Raw genomic sequence first — 18528 nt, 5'->3', positions numbered from 1 at the left:
ACTTTGTGCCTCCTCCTGACTGATGTCAGAGTCACAGAGTACAAAATGATAAATTTTCTTTGGGTTTCTTGGCAAGATGCTATATATATGTAATTCTGGCTTTCATCTCCCAATTTCCTTCATTTATCAGAAATGGTGACAAAAAACCTCTAATTAGATAATTCTAATCACAAGGTACTGTGTGTGATGGAAGACTTCAGAATCACTATCTGTTCACTGCAAAACAAAACAGATAGGCTATTCTCCCTGCAGGGGCAGGAGATTTATCAATAGACAAAATGATGCAAAAAGCCAATAGATAAGGTGTAATTAAAGATCAGACCTATACATTTTACACTGACATAAATTTAACAGGATTTGCTGGGAGAAATTGAGGATTTAAACCCGAGTATCATTATGAAAAGAATACTTTCAGTTCTATCTGCAACAACATTGCATAATACATAGATTTATTATTAAGACTAATACTCCATGCCTTCAAGCTCTTTCACACAAGGAGTTTGATTTATTCAGTGCCAAAGTAATTTCCAAAGTGGTCTATCTAACTCAAGCATTCCTCCTTAATTAGCTGTAATACATTTTCCATACATTTTTGAGCATCAAAAATCTCTTCTAGAAGTAACAATCCACCTCTCATATTTTGGGAGTTGTGGGAAGCCTAATCCAGAAAAGTCTGTACCTAGTTTTAGGTCTTCATCTTTGTTCCCTTACAATGTAAGAAAATTATTTCCAATGTAACATTCAACATAGTTAGAACAATGCTCTTTCCCTTCACTGGCTCAAAGGGTAAAAGTAAAAATAAAAATGAAAAGGACTGCAGATTACCATCGAGTAGACAGCTAAAATGTATTCAAAGAACAAGATGTGATTTAAAAATAAAGTTGCATTTCTTGGCTTAGAGCCTAATAGAGCATTCTGATATCTGATGTTTGTAATGTTTAGCAGACATTTAGCAGCTCAAGACTAGCCATATATTTTCTGCTCTCTGAAATCACAGCCCCTGAAAAAACAGAAAAGACAAGACTACGTCTTTTAGAAAATTATAAGTTTGGTACAATAACTCATTAACAGTAAAGTTCAGAAATAAATGCAAATTGAGGGGAAAACAGGTTGAGGAAACAGGTGGTAGAGATAAATTAAGGTACTTATAACCTTGAGGGAAAACAGGCTCGAATATTTCAACTTTTAGTGAACTACGAAAGATTTGAGCAAACAGAACTCAGGCGTAAAAGTGATTCAAAGTGTGCTTTCAAGTGAGTTGCATGGGATGTTAACTGGCCTGTGTGACCTCCATCAGAACAACTGGACTTACCAGAGTAGGCCCAGTACGGGTCGCCTGAAGCCTTGCGTCTGCGGATCTGCACCGCGCTGCCGTGTCTATTCTCGTGCAGGGCCCCAACGTAGCCTTCTGTCAACGCTGGAAGAGAGGGAGACCCGCAATGAGACAAAGGCAGCACCCCACTGGACACAGGAAGGGGGTCAAATGAACACCATTGGGTGACTGAGTAGAATCATAGTCCTTAGGATGACTGACTAGAACCAACTTATTTTACAAAAAACAAAACCATAGGAAAATCCAGACAAACTATTATTATACATATTAGGAATCATTGACGAGGAACCTTTACTTTGTGCCAAGAAGTGCAGTACACTAAGCACTTTATATACATTATCTTCTTTGATCTGCAAAACACCACGAAGCAGTACAAACAGTGGTCCCAATAATGGGGCCCTTTTATGGATAAGCAAACTGAAGCGTCAACAACGGAAAGAACTTGAACTTGACCAAGGTCACACATACAACTAACGGTAGACTTCGGTTCCAACTGCATGTATAAGTTTATAACCTGTGTGTAAAGACCCTCGGGCCCCATTTGATCTTTACAGAGCCGGGGTCATTCTGCCTCTTTTACAGATGGAGAAACTAAGGAGCAGAGGCACGAAGTAAGTGGCCCCAGGTCACACAGTAGGTATGCAGTAGATGAGAAAACCAGACTCAAGCATCCCTGCATCAAAGCCAGGGCTTCTGCCACCCAAACACAGCACAATCTGAAACCTAGGTGACTCCTTGTGATCAGTACCAGTCTTCCACATCCTTCCGGCCACTAACAGTCACCTGTGGTGCCAGAAGATACGAAACAAGAAAGCCTCCAAGGCCCACAATGCCCAGAAAAGAAACAGTGATTAGTAATGTATATTTGAAATCTCAACATCAGTTCAATCCACCAAGCAACAGCAAAACTACTACTCTCACAGGAGAGCTTCCATCTGCCTGCTATAGTCGTCAAGCCCTCTCTTCCCAGCTACCACATGGATGCGGATTTCTTGTGTTGTGAGCCCACACCTGAAAACACTGATGGGTAAGAAGACAAATATCACAGATGCCCAAAATCCAAAATGAAATGGAATTATACGCAAACAATATACCCCAGCTGACTATGATAACATTTAAATGCACCTAAACAAAAGCAAGCGTGCTTTCAAAGACAAAAAAAAAAAATGTTTAAGAAAGTTTTGGGAAGCTGTATATTCAATTGAAGACAATGATGGGACCAGGAAAATACAACACATTCTGTATTCCAAATTAGCCAATGGAATAATATCGCCATGACAGCATTAGCCTTTCTGACAATGTGAAAGTCATGAAGAAAAATTAAGAAACCTGTAAAGTACTTTATGCTTACACTTCAATTAAAAAAACTAGCATTAAAAGATGTAATGCTTGAACAAAGGTATTCCACAGAGATGAGCCCTTTAGAGGGAAGTAAGAATCCTACAAATTCTCAATACACACCTAAAAAGTAAACCTGATGTCGTTTATGTCTGCTCATTGCTCCTCAAAGAATTCATGTCAAATTCTAAGCTTCCACTCATTTTTCAAGTCCAAGGAAGGTTTAGATGCCTTCCATCCAAACCATTCTACAAATAATTATTCCCCATTAATCCTTCCTCTGTCCATCAAAACCGTGAGTAAAACATGTCTTGACTATGTTAGTAATAAATGTGGCTTCCATTAGGGTAAGTGGTTGAGCCTCAATTTCCTTGACTGTAAAATGAACCTAAAAATACCAGCCTTCTAAGACTGTTATAAAGATAACACAAGCTATGGTGAGCAGAGCACCTAACTCAGCATTGGGCATATACTGCTTTTGTTTTTGTTTTTGTTTTTTGAAACAGGGTCTTGCTCTGTCAAACAGGCTGGAGTGCAGCAGCAAGATCATGGTTGACTGCAGCCTTAACCCCCGGGCTTAAGCAATCCTCCCAATGTAGCCTCTTGACTAGCTGGGACCATAGGCACACGCCACCATGCTCAGCTGGTTTTTTAGTTTTGTAGAGACAGGGTCTCCCTGTGTTGCCCAGGCTGATCTCAAACTCCCGGGCTCATGCAGTCTTCTCACTTGGTCCTCCCAAAGTGTTGGGATGGCAGGCATGAGCTGCTGCACCCAGCCCTAGTGCTTTTTAGTGCCTGACAACATAGTGGAAATTTGCTGTAGATGATCTGTTTTGTAGTAATCATATCCCCACTCTAGCTAGCTGTGTGTCACACGTTGAACAGCTAATCCCTGTCACCACCAATGTTAGCTCTAGGGGTGAGCCTTGTTCGCTTTAAGCCAGTCAATCACTTTCAACCATTCTCATGGCCCCAGTGATGCATTCAGGTATGGGCACATTGGCCAATGACAGAGATTCTTCTTTCTTCCTGAAGGTATCAGACAAGGTGCAAGCCTCAGCGGGGGTGGCTGACGACCAAGTAAGGGATTAACAGAGGACCTTAAAAATAGAACCAAGCCAGGATGACCAAAAAATCAATTCTGTTGACAAAATTTAAACCCTGTCACTACAAAAAATAAAAAAAAATAGCATGTGTAGTAGCACACGTCTGTAGTTCCAGCTACTTGGCTGGTTAAGGTAGGACAACAGCGTGAGCCAGGGAGGCTCAAGTGAGCCGTGACTGTGCCACTCCACTCCAGCCTGGGCAACAGAGTGAGACCCTGTCTCAAAAACAAAACAAAACAAAAAAAGTTAAATAAAATAACTAAAATAAAATATTTAAACCCTAGACAAAGCTGATTTGAAGCTAGCCCTCTCTTAGGGTCTATAGTTACAGGGACCAGATTTACCTGCTAAAGCACATTTTCCTGTCTTTTGTACCAAAAAAAGATCCTCAAATGACACCAATGGTGTGCTTTAAACCATCACTTGAACTCCCGGTCATCAATTTCTCTATCCATAAAAGGCCATTGTTGTACTAGAGCTCTGACTCTTAACCCTGGGCTACTTTAAAACCAACCAACCCTATGCTTTGGACTTCACCCCAGACACACATATACATCACACTGTGGTATAAGGAATTGGACTTGAGCAGCAGGACTGCCTGTCTAAAGGTAGTTCACTTAAGACAGAAGTAAAAGGTACGGTTCTGCTACATATGACAAGAGGTAACAGAAGGGACAGAGCCATCCCAAGGAAGGTAGGTTAATATTGTCTTCCTCACACTACCCAAAGTATTGAGGTACAATGTGGGTTTTCCACAGCAAGGTCAGAATGGTCAGGAAAACTGGCTTCTCAAGGGCATGCTGCATGGCATATGAAGGGCTCTAAGCTCCCTGGAAATAGGGCACAGGCATATTCCTGAACTATTACTGTCAACCTACTACCCACAATGGAACTCAGCACATGGTATGTGTTCATCAACAGCGAGGGAATGGCAGCCAGGCGCGAGGCTCATGCCTGTAATCCCAGCACTTTGGGAGGCCGAGGTGGGCGGATCATGAGGTCAAGAGATCGAGACCATCCTGGCCAACATGGTGAAACCTTGTCTCTACTAAAAATACAAAACTTAGCTGGACATGGTGACGCGCCTCTAGTCCCAACTACTCGGTAGGCTGAGGCAGGAGAATCGCTTGAACCCGGGAAGCGGAGGTTGCAGTGAGCCGAGATTGTGCCACTGCACTCAAGCCTGGCAACAGAGCAAGACTCCGTCTCCAAAAAAAAAAAAAAAGAGTGAGGGATTGAATGAACACATAAAAGATAAAAAAGCTGATGGTTTCTGTGTTCTAGAGGGTAGTGATGGTAAGAAAATGTGTTATCTATGCATGTTATGTGTGTGTTTACATAAGCCACAGGCAGAACCACCACCCAGAACCTCACTGACTCTCTCTAGCCACTGCCCACCTATCAGAAACAGCACTTAATACATGAAGCAAAAAGGAGATGGCCCTGAGAGACAAATAAGGAATTCTTTTTAGGCAATTGTTCAGAAATGAACAGGGCAGGACTTTTAACCCTCGCACCATATTTTATTTTTTAACTACTCACTAAAGGTGACTATATTTTTTTTCCTTTTTATTCCATCTATGTCAATAATGTGTGACCTCTCCCCCTCCCCTATCTGTAAGAGCATAATCAAGTAAAGTCATGTGCCACGTGATAAAATTTCAGTCAATGAAAAACTGCATATATGATGCTGGTCCCATAAGACTATAAAGGTATTTTCTACTGTACTTCTTTTTTTTTTTTTTTTTTCCCCAGACAGAGTCTCACTTTGTCATCCAGGCTGGAATGCAGTAGCAGGATCTCAGCTCACCACAACCTCTGCCTCCCAAGTTCAAACCAGAAAATTCTCCTGCCTCAGCCTCCCGAGTAGCTGGGATCACAGCTGCGCACCACCATGCCCAGCTAATTTTTTTATTTTTAGTAGAGACAGGGTTTCACTATATTGGCCAGGCTGATCTTGAACTCCTGACCTTGTGATCCGCCCTCCTCAGCCTCACAAAGTGCTGGGATTACAGGCGTGACCCACCATGCCTGGTCTACGGTACCTTTTATGTGTTCCGATATGTTTGTTTACATACACAGATACTTACCATTGTGCTACAATTACCTACAGTATCCAGGACAGTAACATGTTGTACAGGTTTGTGACCTAGCAGCATTAGGCTATACCATATGGTCTAGGTGTGTAGTGGGCTGGCTATTCCATCTAGGTTTGTTAAGTACACTCTATGATGTTCACACAACAAAAATGTCTGAGGACTAATTATCATTCTTACTGGCACTCACATAATTTAAACTAAGACAACATTTTAAGTCCTCTCCTCAAATGTATTTTAATCGATGATGAGGTGATCTTTTTTAAAAACCAAGTTTTAAAACTATTATTTGAACAGCAGTCAAAAAGTATATATAGAGTATATTAAACAACTTAATATTTTATTGGCAAGGAGCAGTGATTTGCAAATAGAAACAGTCTGTGGTTCCCAAGTAAAGATACAGAGTCAGCACACCAAAATTTAATCAATTTTAATACTCTTTGTACTCTTCTAAGCTCAAACAGACAACCAAAGGCGGCGTGGCAATGATATGGTATGCCTATGAATCATGCTATTGATTTTCAATATCTTCTGTGCAGAAAATTAAATTATGCAAATGAATGCCTTTACAGATCCTCACCTTAATGTGAAATTGCATACTTGCTTATGTCAGCAACTTAATTACACAATTAAAAATGGAGCATGCTTATGAAAATATGTAGTTTCACTCTTCAGAATAGACAATAAGTGTAAATCTGCCTATGGTTATCATGTGAATAACAAGAGGGAGGACATGGTGTTATGCAAACATATATTCTACCAAGTGCTACAGCACCAAGCCCACTATGGTATATGGAGGGGAAGTCATTTTTCAGTGAAAAGCTTAGGAGGACTTTTAGTCATGTTACAGCACAGCAAAAAATTGGAATATTAGTTATGTAAGACACAGGGAAGCCCAGCAGTATATGCTGTATATTGCTGCATTCTCCTCCTCAAAAGAGGTCATCTCTAGTGACATTTTAACCAACACACACACACACACACATATACACACACACACAGACCCCCCCCATGGGCTGACAGACCTGGGCATCAGGAATATCAAATCTAAGTAGTCTGAATAGTGTAATAATGAAATGGGTTTAGAAAGGAAGAATACAGTGACTCCCATCACACAGGAAAACTTGAGTCTCTCAATTTTGACAAGATAAAAGTGGAGATTTCAAAACCAATAGTATTAACTAGCCAATGATGCTTATGTCTCACTCAGCAGGAGGAATCTTAAGTCAAGTTGGTTGCTAGGCAGAGAGCTAAATGAGTGACAGGTATTTTCATCAGGGAGTTTCCATAAACTCTATCTCTTCTCAGAACTTCTGCTGAGCCTACTTCATTTCCAGCCTGAAGCAAAAAAAGATAAAAATTTTTCCAGACCCAAAGGCCCAATTTCTTCCTATAAAAATATCCTAAGAGTCGCCTACTACTGAAGATATCAACGCAACTGTTTCCTATGTGCCTTATTTAATTTCCCAGAGCCACCGGACATAGTTTATAAGAATAAATGTTTTTATTCTAGAATAAAAAAGCAGATGTGTATCCCATCTGCCTTAACTGTGTCTTCAGGAGGATTCTGTGTAATCCTTACTCTCAGTGTTTCACAGAAATATTGACTTGCGGGGAAAAAAAGACTTGCAAGCTGTGTTAACTCTTCTGTGTTAATTTGCAGGCTCAACATTTTTCATACAAACAGCCCGGCTCCTCTGAATACCACATGAAACAGCATTCTTAACATAGATGTTTTTTTCTTAAGTTTTACTCTCAGAGAGATGAAAGGGTCACTGAGTCTATACTGACTATGAATAAATGTTGTTACATAATATATCCATAGAGAATATTTTTCCTGCAAGATTGCAAATGCATGATTGAAATGAGAGTACAACGAATGTCTTACTGTTTTTGACAAAGGTGGTCCATTTACATATGCATTTGTATATATGAATGTGAATGAAAGTCTGAGGTGTCCGCCAAGAAGGGAAGATATGTGGCCACAAAGGATTCCAAAATAACCCCGGCATTCGTCCACAACACTGGTTCACCTTACTGTATTGAACCAGCCATGTCCACTTGACTTCTGCTATGTCATTATCTCCTACAGGGAAAAGTGATTATATGACAAAGGTTACACAAAGGTGAAAGCAGAGTGAGTCTGTGATGAGAACATCCCCAAGTTCCATCTGCAATACGGCTGCACATCCTGTAATCAAAGCAAAACAGTGTAGTAACACATAAGGGTATTTCTCCTTAACTGCATGTCCAATTCTAGGTCATTCCAAAGGACTTAGAAGTCTGGGAGAATAGGTCAGCTTCCATCTAAAATTGAAAACATCAGAACAAAGAAATTCTGGTTCTCCAGCGCCAAAATGAAAACTACTCAGGGTGATGGGTGGATCGCTCTCATATGCGGAGTCCTAGTTCTTCTCCCAGAGATACTGTCAAAAAATAAGCCCACTAAAAATAAGCAACAGGCACTCACATTTTCCAATCTAGAAGGAAGATATCCAGAATGGCAGATAAGTAGTTAAGCAGGCTCTTTATATCTATTTTAATGGCACATACAACAAACAAATTAAAGATCCCTCAAGGATGGTGAAATCTCCATCGAGTGCAATTTTCTCTAAATTCTAAAGAGCATTTAAGAACATTAAATCCCACACAATAGCCTAAAATGAATAAATCTTTATCTTTTTTGTACCTACAATGGGCAAAAGTATCAAATTATAGTTAAAAGTAATTAAATATTCTGATCAGTCTCTCATTTCCTTTGTGCCTGTATTTCAATCAGTTGTAGTAAAATGTGCTCAGTGAGTGTCCCAAAAAGTAGAATCAAAAAGTATGTTCCTTTGTAAGTACTGCATTACAAATGGTCCTTCTAGTTGTTTGTGATACTGAGCTAACCTCAAATACAATAGGTTATATTACAGTAGATTACCTATTTTATCATATTCAAATATACTTACTGTTTCAACTACAAAAAGTTTTTTCATCATCTTACAGGAATAAAAAGACCTAATATAGAGCCATGATGTTTTTTAAGTAAAATAAATTACTAAAACTCAGAGGCAATTCAAGGGAAAGAGGAATCACACAGCAATGCTCTATCCTAGAGGGAAAAAGAAACAGAAAACAGCATTGTAAAAATGAGCTAAGCCAGGCAGAGAGCAAAATACTGAAGTCCTCTGTTATTTTACTCTTAAATAATGCCAGTTACAAAAGGCAGAATCTATTTTAAAAATAAATAAATAAGGGCTAAAAGGGACAAAACATTGGAGTCATTCCTCTGCCATTAACTCTGTCACAGTTTTAAAACTTCAGAAATTAAAAAATACACATCTTCCAACAGATCTCAGAAAAGATACACTTATAAAACTGATTTATAATGGAACTCATTATACATTTGTGATGAAAATTGGAAAAATACCACGGTTCACTCTTTCTCGGAGGCACCTTCCTAAAAAAAATTGGGCTCATAGCATCAAATATCAGACAGAAATAAAAAGACCATTCTTTCAGATCATTTTACTACTGTTTGATTCTGAAGGAATCAAGTCTCCTGATTCTATAGTATTATCAGGATAATGAAGATTAGTGACGGATAGTGTTGGGGTAATATCAAATGCCACAAACCTGTACTTTCCATTTTACGGTTGGGGCATCTCTTTAAATCTTTAATGGCCAACAGAAATGGCAAACAGCAGAGAGAGAGCATGCTGGTGGCCACCATGCTGAACGCAGCCACCCATCTGAACTTTTGTTTCACCCACTGTACATGTATGCATGGGTGTATGTGTATTTCATTAGTTGCCAGTAGGGAAAACTCCAGGAGAGAACACCAATATCTGTATTTTCATTTTTTTTTTAATGGGAGAGTTGGGTCATGTTCCCAAATGGCAACAATATGCTATGTGAATAGCAAGTAGCTCTTTAGAGAAGAGTCATGAATATCCAGCTAGCTGCTTTCTCCACCCAGTTCCACTTGTTCATTTCTATTTCTTAAAGAGTCCCTAGGGCCATCTGAGTTTGCACCCATGGCCTGGCCCAATAAGTTATTTACTAAGTCAAGTCAATTATTGCCTATGAGGAAGGCATCACTAAAATTACCATCAATACACAAGCTCATGTAATTCTCCCAATAGTCCTGTAGCTTAGATACAATTATTCAGAAAAGGGATGTTACTTACACAAGAACACACAGGTCTGAACCAGTATTACTCTCAATCCTCTATAACTGACACTATACTACAACTGTTCTTCACAAAATTGAATTTTAGGCATCATAAAAATATCTGTGAGTTAATATGAATAGCTACTCCACTTGCTCAAAGGTAAATAAACATCACAAGTGAAAAATTTCTACATGAGCCTCATAAAACTAAAAATGTAACAATTCCAAAAGAAAGAAGTTGTCTAGGTTAGTCTTTCCACCACTATTGGCAATTGTCTAAGATAAAATCATGTTCCCAATATTATTAACAGTAAAACATAGAGTGATTTTTCTAACTTCCAATTACAACTACACAAACTTTGGTTATTGTCTATAAATAAGAAAGTCACTTCCAAGCCAACCAGAAATAGGTATCAAATTGATCACAACCAGTAACAGATTTCTTTGTTCTTTCTCCACTCCCACTGCTTCACTTGACTAGCCTTAAAAAAACAAAAACAAAAAAAAACTTTTTTTTAAAACAGGCCAAGTCCCATTACTTGGGAAGGCCAAGCAGGGAGGATAGCTTGATCCCAGGAGTTTGTGACCAGTCTAGGCAACAAAGCAAGACCCCATCGCTACAAAAAAAAAAAAAGCAAGACCCCATCTCTACAAAACTAAAAATAAAAATTAGCCAGGCAAGGTGGTTCCAGCTATTCAGGAGGCTGAGGCGGGAGGATCACTTGTGCCCAGGAGTCGCAGGTTGCCACGAGCCGTGATAGCACCACTGCACTCTAGCCTGGGCCACAGACCCTTGTTTCAAAAATAAAATAAAAATGAAGAAGCAAGCATTAAGTTACAACTTGAGTTAAGGAAGCAAATAAGAAAGTGACATGTTGATTAATAAATTATCTTGATTCATGTTCTCTTTCGTTTAAAATGTGTAATTGTGACTGCCTAACACATTTTCATCCGTGAAAAATAAGCTTTATAACATAGGCCTTTTATACAGTTGAGTCATTTTTAGATACATATTCCATGTGAAACGTCGAAATGAGTTTTTTTTTTTTAATAAAAATGGACAAAAGCCCTATTTAAATGTGGTTGGGTACCCATTTTAACACCTCAGCATATCCACCACCTCTAGCAAAATGTGCCAGCAACAAGCAGGTGATTAATAAATCCAGAACTTGGAAATGAGTAAGCTTCACAATAACAAAAATATCCACCAAGATATCCCCAAACCTGGTAGATGGTAATAAACACCCTGAACGCACAAGCCTTAGGGCCTGCGTCTGGGGATCAAATACAGGGGACACTCCAACCATGACACCCCTTTGCTTAAAACATCGTATCATGAAAGGGGTAGACCTGATTCCAAAACCTTCCCCCGAGTAAACCCAAAGACCTCTGACTTCCAGAGCCAGGTTGAAGAAACCACTTGAACACTGGCTGGTCAGCCACTCAATAGCCCATCGTCGTCTATTCCCCGAGCTTCATGCTTCTGGTCAGCAAATTATCTACTCCACCTCCAGCACTCACCATCTGCTTAAGTAGCTCCTAACTCCTTCTTATCAAAAAGATAATTTCTAGGGAGTTTGGTAAGATTTAGGCAAGTGTTCATGACAGGATGCTGCCACGGCATTCAACAGTGTATACTCTACACCGTTCCTGCCCTCTAGGAGCTTCCAGTCCATGAGGAAGGCAATCAATAAGGCAATCAATAAACACATAAAGCAAAAGTTGTATACATGGTTGAACAACATGAAAATGAAGTGAAACACACATGATACAGCCACAGAGAATACAAGCGGGGAAAGAATGTACTTGAGAGAGAGAGAGGAGGCGGAGAAAGAAACATCATTTGGAGAAAAGAGACATCATTTTAGTTGAGGGCATTGACAGGGAGAGATGATAGGGTTCGAAGATGGGAACGGCACACACAAGGATGCTGAGGCAGGAAAAAGGGTGGCATGAGGAGGCTTCCCTGGTAAATCTTGATGAAGTGATGTTGGGGAGAAGTGGGAGGCTGAAGATGCACCAAGTCAGGATCCTTCAGGACCTTAAAGGAACTTGGGAAGGCAATGAAGGACCAATGTGGCAGTCAATATGGTCTGATATATGCCTTCCTTTAAAGCAGCGTTATTGAGATATAACGGTTTTTAGTATAACTACAGACTTGCATAACCATTATTGTAATCTAATTTTAGAACATTTTTACCAATATATGCTTTGTAAAAACGACTCTGCTGGGCAGGGAACAGATTGGAGGCAGGCGGGCAAGAGCAGTGGCTCCTCACCCGGATCCCCAGGGTGAGTCAAGACGAATCATTGTTAAGTGTGTACTTGCACCTGTGCACAGGGGACTGGGGTGGGACTGCTCCTGGAAGAAAAGGTTTGGAAAGCAAAACAAATATTCAGCTCATATATTTATAATTACTTAGCCAAATGCCTAATAAACGTGTTTTTAGATATCTTTTGATATTATTTTTACAAACTTCACCTTTGCCCTTCTTCATCTGGATTAGGATTGATCACAAAATGAACTGCTTAGACAGAACAATGGGAAAAAAAAAAAAAAAGATAACAGTTAATGAGAATCAAGCCAAATACAAGTATTCACAAAGAAAATAAGGAAAAGAAGGAAAGAATACACATTATTACTAAATTTTCCCTATATAGTACATAAAACTACACCCTTGATATCATACAAGAAAAAAAACTTCCTGCCTGTGTGATACTTGTAGAGGTACAGAAGGCTCTACTATTGATTTCAGAGGAACCTTGTATTAGTGATGATTAAAAATTTTTTTAAAAAAATGGCTGGGCACAGTGGCTCACGCCTGTAATCCTAGCACTTTGGGAGGCTGAGGCTGGCGGATTGCTTGAGCTCAGGAGTTTGAGACCAGCCTGGGTAACATGGTGAAACCCCTTCTCTACTAAAATTGGCGTGCGCCTGTAGTCCCAGCTACTCGGGAGGCTGAGGCAGGAGAATCACTTGAGCCCGGGAGGCGGAGCTTGCAGTGAGTCCAGATCGCACCACTGCACTCCAGCCTGGGTAACAGAGTGAGACTCCGTCTCAAAAAAAAAAATCATTGTTTTAACATGGCTGTGAGCATGGCCTCAACCTCAACTCTGCCTCCCAAAACAATCCTTAAAAGAACTCTTCCATAAGTCAGTGTGAGCACACCTAAGTAAAGGCTAATTCATAAATTAAATCTATGGTAAGTTGTCTCTGCACAATGAGAAAGATTTTGTCTTTATCACCTGTTCAGGATGGCTGTATAATCAAGCATGTGTATTCAGAGACGAATATGCTTTTGGGCTAATAGGTAGAAAAAATACCAAATATACTGCTCTGTTCCTCACTCCAAGTCTGTAGGACCATTTCTTCCCCCTCAAACACAGGCCTCTCATCGGCTTTGTTTGATTCAATCAATGCAGGCCTGTCCCTGGCATTTCAAAGGAAAAAAAAAAAAAAAACTCAAGGAATTGGGGTTAGCATTGCCCAGGCAACCACTTTAATGTTGCTAGTCAGAATATCCCAGGGCTACAGGTCCATTTTTGTTATCTCCATTTTTATTAGGTGTTAGATTTGCTTCTTTTCCAGCAAGAATGAGGCTGGCTTTGTTCTCTTCAATTGCAGAAAGGAATCATCAGAAGAAGTATCTTGCATTTTGCTTTGCTTGAAGAGGAGTTATTAACTTGAAATAACACAATACGAGTTTCAAGGAAAATAATTTAAAAGGGCTATTACAATCTTAAATAAAGTGATTTAATTAAAAAAATTCTAACCACATAAAAATTTTCGCTAGAGCACATCAAGATGGCTAAAGCACTTATCTCTAGGTCTGTTTCAATAGCTCTAAAAGCAATTTCTTAAATTAATTATATAGGGGAAAATGTTTTGCCTTTTTGGGAAGAAGAGCTATTTAACCAAAGTCCTTTCCTGATGAAGAAACTGCAGCTATTAAAAAAGTGGGGTTTGTTCTTTCTCTTTTTTGGCTATGCTTTTTCAAAAACCTCCTCTGGCTCTCTGACCAATTATGCTGTAAGATCAATCTGAAGAGTCAGACAGAAAAGCAGTTTGATGACTTTGGAAAGCTCACATCCAAAATTGAAAGTTTCACTTCAGTATTTCCCCGCCCCCCCTCAATATCTATTTGTATACAAGAAGCTGAGCGAAATCAATTTCAAGAACACTTTTCAACTCTGAATTTAAATCCTTTTATGACTCTGCAATACAATCAATCAAACTTGGGATAAGAAGGAGAATAAAAAGACAGTTTTTTTTTTTTAAATAAATACGCTAATGTTGAAGAGGAATTTTGTATCTTTGGGGGCTTCCCTAACAGGCAAAACTGAACAAAACTGAACAAACTGTTCCCTTGATTTATAGACAGCAAACGAGAAAGATATAGCATATGCAGTAAAATACTCTGGAACAAATTGGGACAACCAGGTGCCAAAGCCAAAGAACCGCAGATCACAGAAATCCTGGGTGAATTCTTAAAAATAAACACTCCTTTAAATATTACTTACAAAGGTTTATTAAATGGATTTGCTCTTAAATATCACCTCTGCATAATCAGTGAGTGAGTATTAAGTGAAAAGGTGAGAGAAATAGATGGTATTAGAAGCAAGTGGAAACCTCAAGTTTTTCTTGCATGCCTGTCCATTCACATTCTGGTTAATCTAGTCTTTGATATTTAACATAATGGAACCAAACAGTAGAGGAGAAAAAAGTCTGCAAATTTAAGTATTTCAGAAATCATACATGATATCTGAGGTTTATTCAAGAACTAGTGTTTCAGGAAAAGCAAGAAAGAGAAAAAGCACTTTGTAAAATACATTTAGGAAGTTTCTCTTTAATAGTCATGCTCTAACCAGAGAGTTCTTATTAAAATAATTTACCCAAAGTGAACAGATGTTGGCCGGGCCTGGTGGCTTATGCCTGTAATCGCAGTATTTTGGGAGGCCAAGGCAGGCGGATCGCTTGAGCTCAGCTTAGGAGACACGGTAAGACCCATCTCTACAAAAAATACAAAAATGAGCCAGGTACGGTGATGTGCACCTGTAATCCTAGCTACTTGGGAGGCTGAGGTGGGAGAATCACTTGAGCCTGGGAGGCAGAGGTTGCAGTGAGACGATATTTTGCCACTGTATTGAAGCCTGGGTACAGGGCAAGACTTTGTCTCATAAAATAAAATAAAATAAAACAAAGTGAAGAGATGATCAATCACAGGATGAAATAGCGGAGGGAATAGGGAAATGAGACTAAAGATATTGTGGCAGAAACAAAGATTTTTAATTTATGTTTTGGGAAGAAGTCAGGAATGTTTTTTAAAGCTCCATCTCAATGTCAAAGAAATAAATCTATTCCCAAAATTTCTCCTGCTCTGCTTTAGTTGCTAAAATTCACAAAGAAAATGAGTAATGGTGCTGGTGATAGGTAATGCTTCTTTAGCACTTACCATGTACCAGGAGGCACTGTGCTGATTTATTCAACTGAAATATCTCATTTAATCCTCACCAGAACTTTCTGGGATAAATGCTCTCATTATTCCCATTTTAAAAACCAGGCAACCTAGGCACAGAATGGTTAAGGACCTTGCCAAAGTCACATTGCACATGACAGAGAAAGGAATACACACCCAGACACTCTAAACAGATAGAGAAAGGGAAAGGAAGCTCCACTGGACCCCCTAATCAAGTGTGAGGGGCTACAACATAGAAATGAATGGTGTGGATTTAGTTATTTCACAAAATATAGAAAGTATAAAGACCCAAACATGAAATACCAATATAGAAAATGTTTGAACTAATACAAAGTGACCTTTGACCGGGGTTTCTCCTGGACAATTCAAATTTCATAGAATTTGTCTCAAGAACACTACTAGGTACTTAAATGCCCAACCCTGTGTCCCACAAGAAACACAATATGTTTTTTACTGTCCTTTTAAGAGATTTCACACTGTAAAAACCCTCTAGTTGCACTAAAAATACTATAATAAAAGTGATCATTCCTGAAAATTATTACAAGGCTTGCAAAGAGAATTCTAACACTACAGCCTACACAGGAAGGCATTATGCTAACACCAACTAACTGCTGCGAAAACAATTCACTTTCCTTAAAACAGAAAAAGGGAACGTTCCACGCAGGCATATGTTCGCATTTTAACTGAGCAGTGGGGATAAGAAGCAGCCTTCCGAATTGCGCTGTCCAACACAGTCGCCCCTAGCTAATACAGGACTTCAAACGCTTAGCAAGAAACAAAAAGGCAAAATATCTCATCAACATTTTAAAAATTCTGATTACATGTCAAAATGACATTTTAGATATACTGGGTTATATAAATTATTCTAATTAATTTCACCTGTTTCTTTTTACTTTTTATGTTTGCTGCTATAAAACTTAAAAGTACCGGCCGGGCGCGGTGGCTCAAGCCTGTAATCCCAGCACTTTGGGAGGCAGAGGCGGGCTGGATCACAAGGTCAGGAGATCGAGACCATCCTGGCTAACACGGTGAAACCTCGTCTCTACTTAAAAATACAAAAAACTAGCCGGGCGAGGTGGCGGGCACCTGTAGTCCCAGCTACTCGGGAGGCTGAGGCAGGAGAATGGCGTAAACCCGGGAGGCGGAGCTTGCAGTGAGATCCAGCCACCGCACTCCAGCCTGGGCGACAGAGCGAGACTCCGTCTCAAAAAAAAAAAAAAAAAAAAAAAAAATTAAAAGTACCTACGTGGGCCAGGCACAGTGGCTCACCACTGTAATCCCAGCACTTTGGGAGGCCAAGGCAGGTGGATCACTTGAGGTCAGGAGTTCAACACCAGCCTGGCCAACATGAAATCCCCCGTCTCTACTGAAAATACAAAAAATTAGCTGGACATGTTAGTAGATGCCTGCAATCCCAGCTATTCAGGTGGCTGAAGCAGGAGAATTACCTGAACTTGGGAGGTAAAGGTTGCAGTGAGCCAAGATTACACCACTGCACTATAGGCTGAGTGACAGGGCCATACTGTCGAGAAAGGAAAGGAAAAGGGAAAGGAAAGGAAAAGGAAAAGGAAAAGGGAAAGGGAAAGGGAAAGGAAAGGAAAAGAAAGAGAAAGAAAGAGAGAGAGGGAGGGAGGGAGGGAGGGAGGGAGGGAGGGAGGGAGGAAGGAAGGAAGGAAGGAAGGAAGGAAGGAAGGAAGGAAGGAAGGAAGGAAGGAAGGAAGGAAAAAGGAAAACAAAGTACCTATGCAGTTCATGTTCCGTTCCTACTGGACAGTGGAGAACTAGAGAAAAAGCTGGAAAAATAAGTAGGAAAAAGAAATCTCCATCTAGAATGTCTGGCATGTGTGGCTTTAAAGCCCTGCATAGCACTATGAAAGGGAGCTTCTGACCAGGCACAGTGGCTCATGCCTGTAATCCCAGCACTTTGGGAGGCCAAGGTGGGCGGATCACGAGGTCAGGAGATTGAGACCATCCAGACCAACATGGTGAAACCCCGTCTCTACTAAAATACAAAAAATTAGCTGGGCATGGTGGTACATGCCTGTACTCCCAGCTACTCGGGAGGCTGAGGCAGGGGAATCACTTGAACCCGGGAGGTGGAGGTTACAGTGAGCCAAGATCGTGCCACAGCACTTCAGCCTAGCAACAGAGCAAGACTCTGTCTCAAAAAAAAAAAAGGAAGTGAGCTTCTGTGTCTCCTTCATGGCATACATTCTACTAATGCTCCTGCCCCCAAGCACAAAACTAGTCAAACCCTCTGTCTTTCGATTCTCTACCTATCCCATTCCCACAATTTAGGGGAACTCTACTTCTTCTCTTTTCGTCTTTTCTATTCAAGAGAGTGCTAACTCAATGGGGGTAAAAAAGTATTTTTATGGAGCCAAATCGTTCCTTGGTCTATTCATTGCTTTAGCAATGGAAATGTGAGGCTCATAAATCCATCAGGAAGCCTAACACCTTGGCTTGGCATTGAATAATGCAGAAACAGTAGAACAGTGTTCAGCAGGTTTTCAGAGGGAACTGAGTTAAAGGGGCCCACAGCAAATACAGAAAATAGGACAATTTCATTATAGTCATTACTATTTCAGAAAAGCAGAACCAAGTGAATCAATGTTGTAACCTAGAAATCCAGTTCCCAAACTTTCAATGGCCACAAACACTCTGCAAGTAGCATGGCTTTGGAACCCCCTTCCCTAAAGTTAACTCTCCCTTTTTCAGTAATGTGGTAAGTGAACAAAAGCAAACTTTCTAATAAGTCTAGGCACTCCTGGGGGTGCCCAAGTCACCATATGACCACTCATCTTAGAGTCACCTAACTTCATGCCTACCTCTCTAAAAGACAGTGTCCCTTAGGGCACATAGTCCTAAATGCCCAAATCACTGGTTTAAAATGTGGATGGACAAACACACCCCTCAGATCATGATTCCATTGGACTATTGTGAGGCTTGAGAAGAATATTTTTAACAAACTCCTGTGATCAGATGCAAGTGGTCAACAAACCACTTTCTGAGCAACACT

At 40.0% G+C, this 18528-nt stretch overlaps 1 protein-coding gene across 3 annotated transcripts in view; it reads right to left on the bottom strand.

Moving 5' to 3' along the window:
* PTPRG (protein tyrosine phosphatase receptor type G) overlaps positions 1-18528 on the bottom strand; it is a 745294-nt gene that overhangs the window by 554068 nt on the left and 172698 nt on the right. For 2 of the 3 annotated variants that reach the window (XM_005547516.5, XM_005547515.5), the window contains exon 2: positions 1313-1417. The exons of the other annotated variant lie outside the window; for it this stretch is intronic. In XM_005547516.5, coding sequence (XP_005547573.3) covers positions 1313-1417 — 105 coding nt within the window. The remainder of the gene's footprint in view (positions 1-1312; positions 1418-18528) is intronic. 3 annotated transcript variants of the gene reach the window in all.

This window comes from Macaca fascicularis, chromosome 2, assembly GCF_037993035.2.
Source record: "Macaca fascicularis isolate 582-1 chromosome 2, T2T-MFA8v1.1".
Classification (NCBI taxonomy): Eukaryota; Metazoa; Chordata; class Mammalia; order Primates; family Cercopithecidae; genus Macaca; species Macaca fascicularis.
Note: the sequence above shows the minus strand (reverse complement) of the source record. Positions and strands in the feature narration are given on the sequence as shown.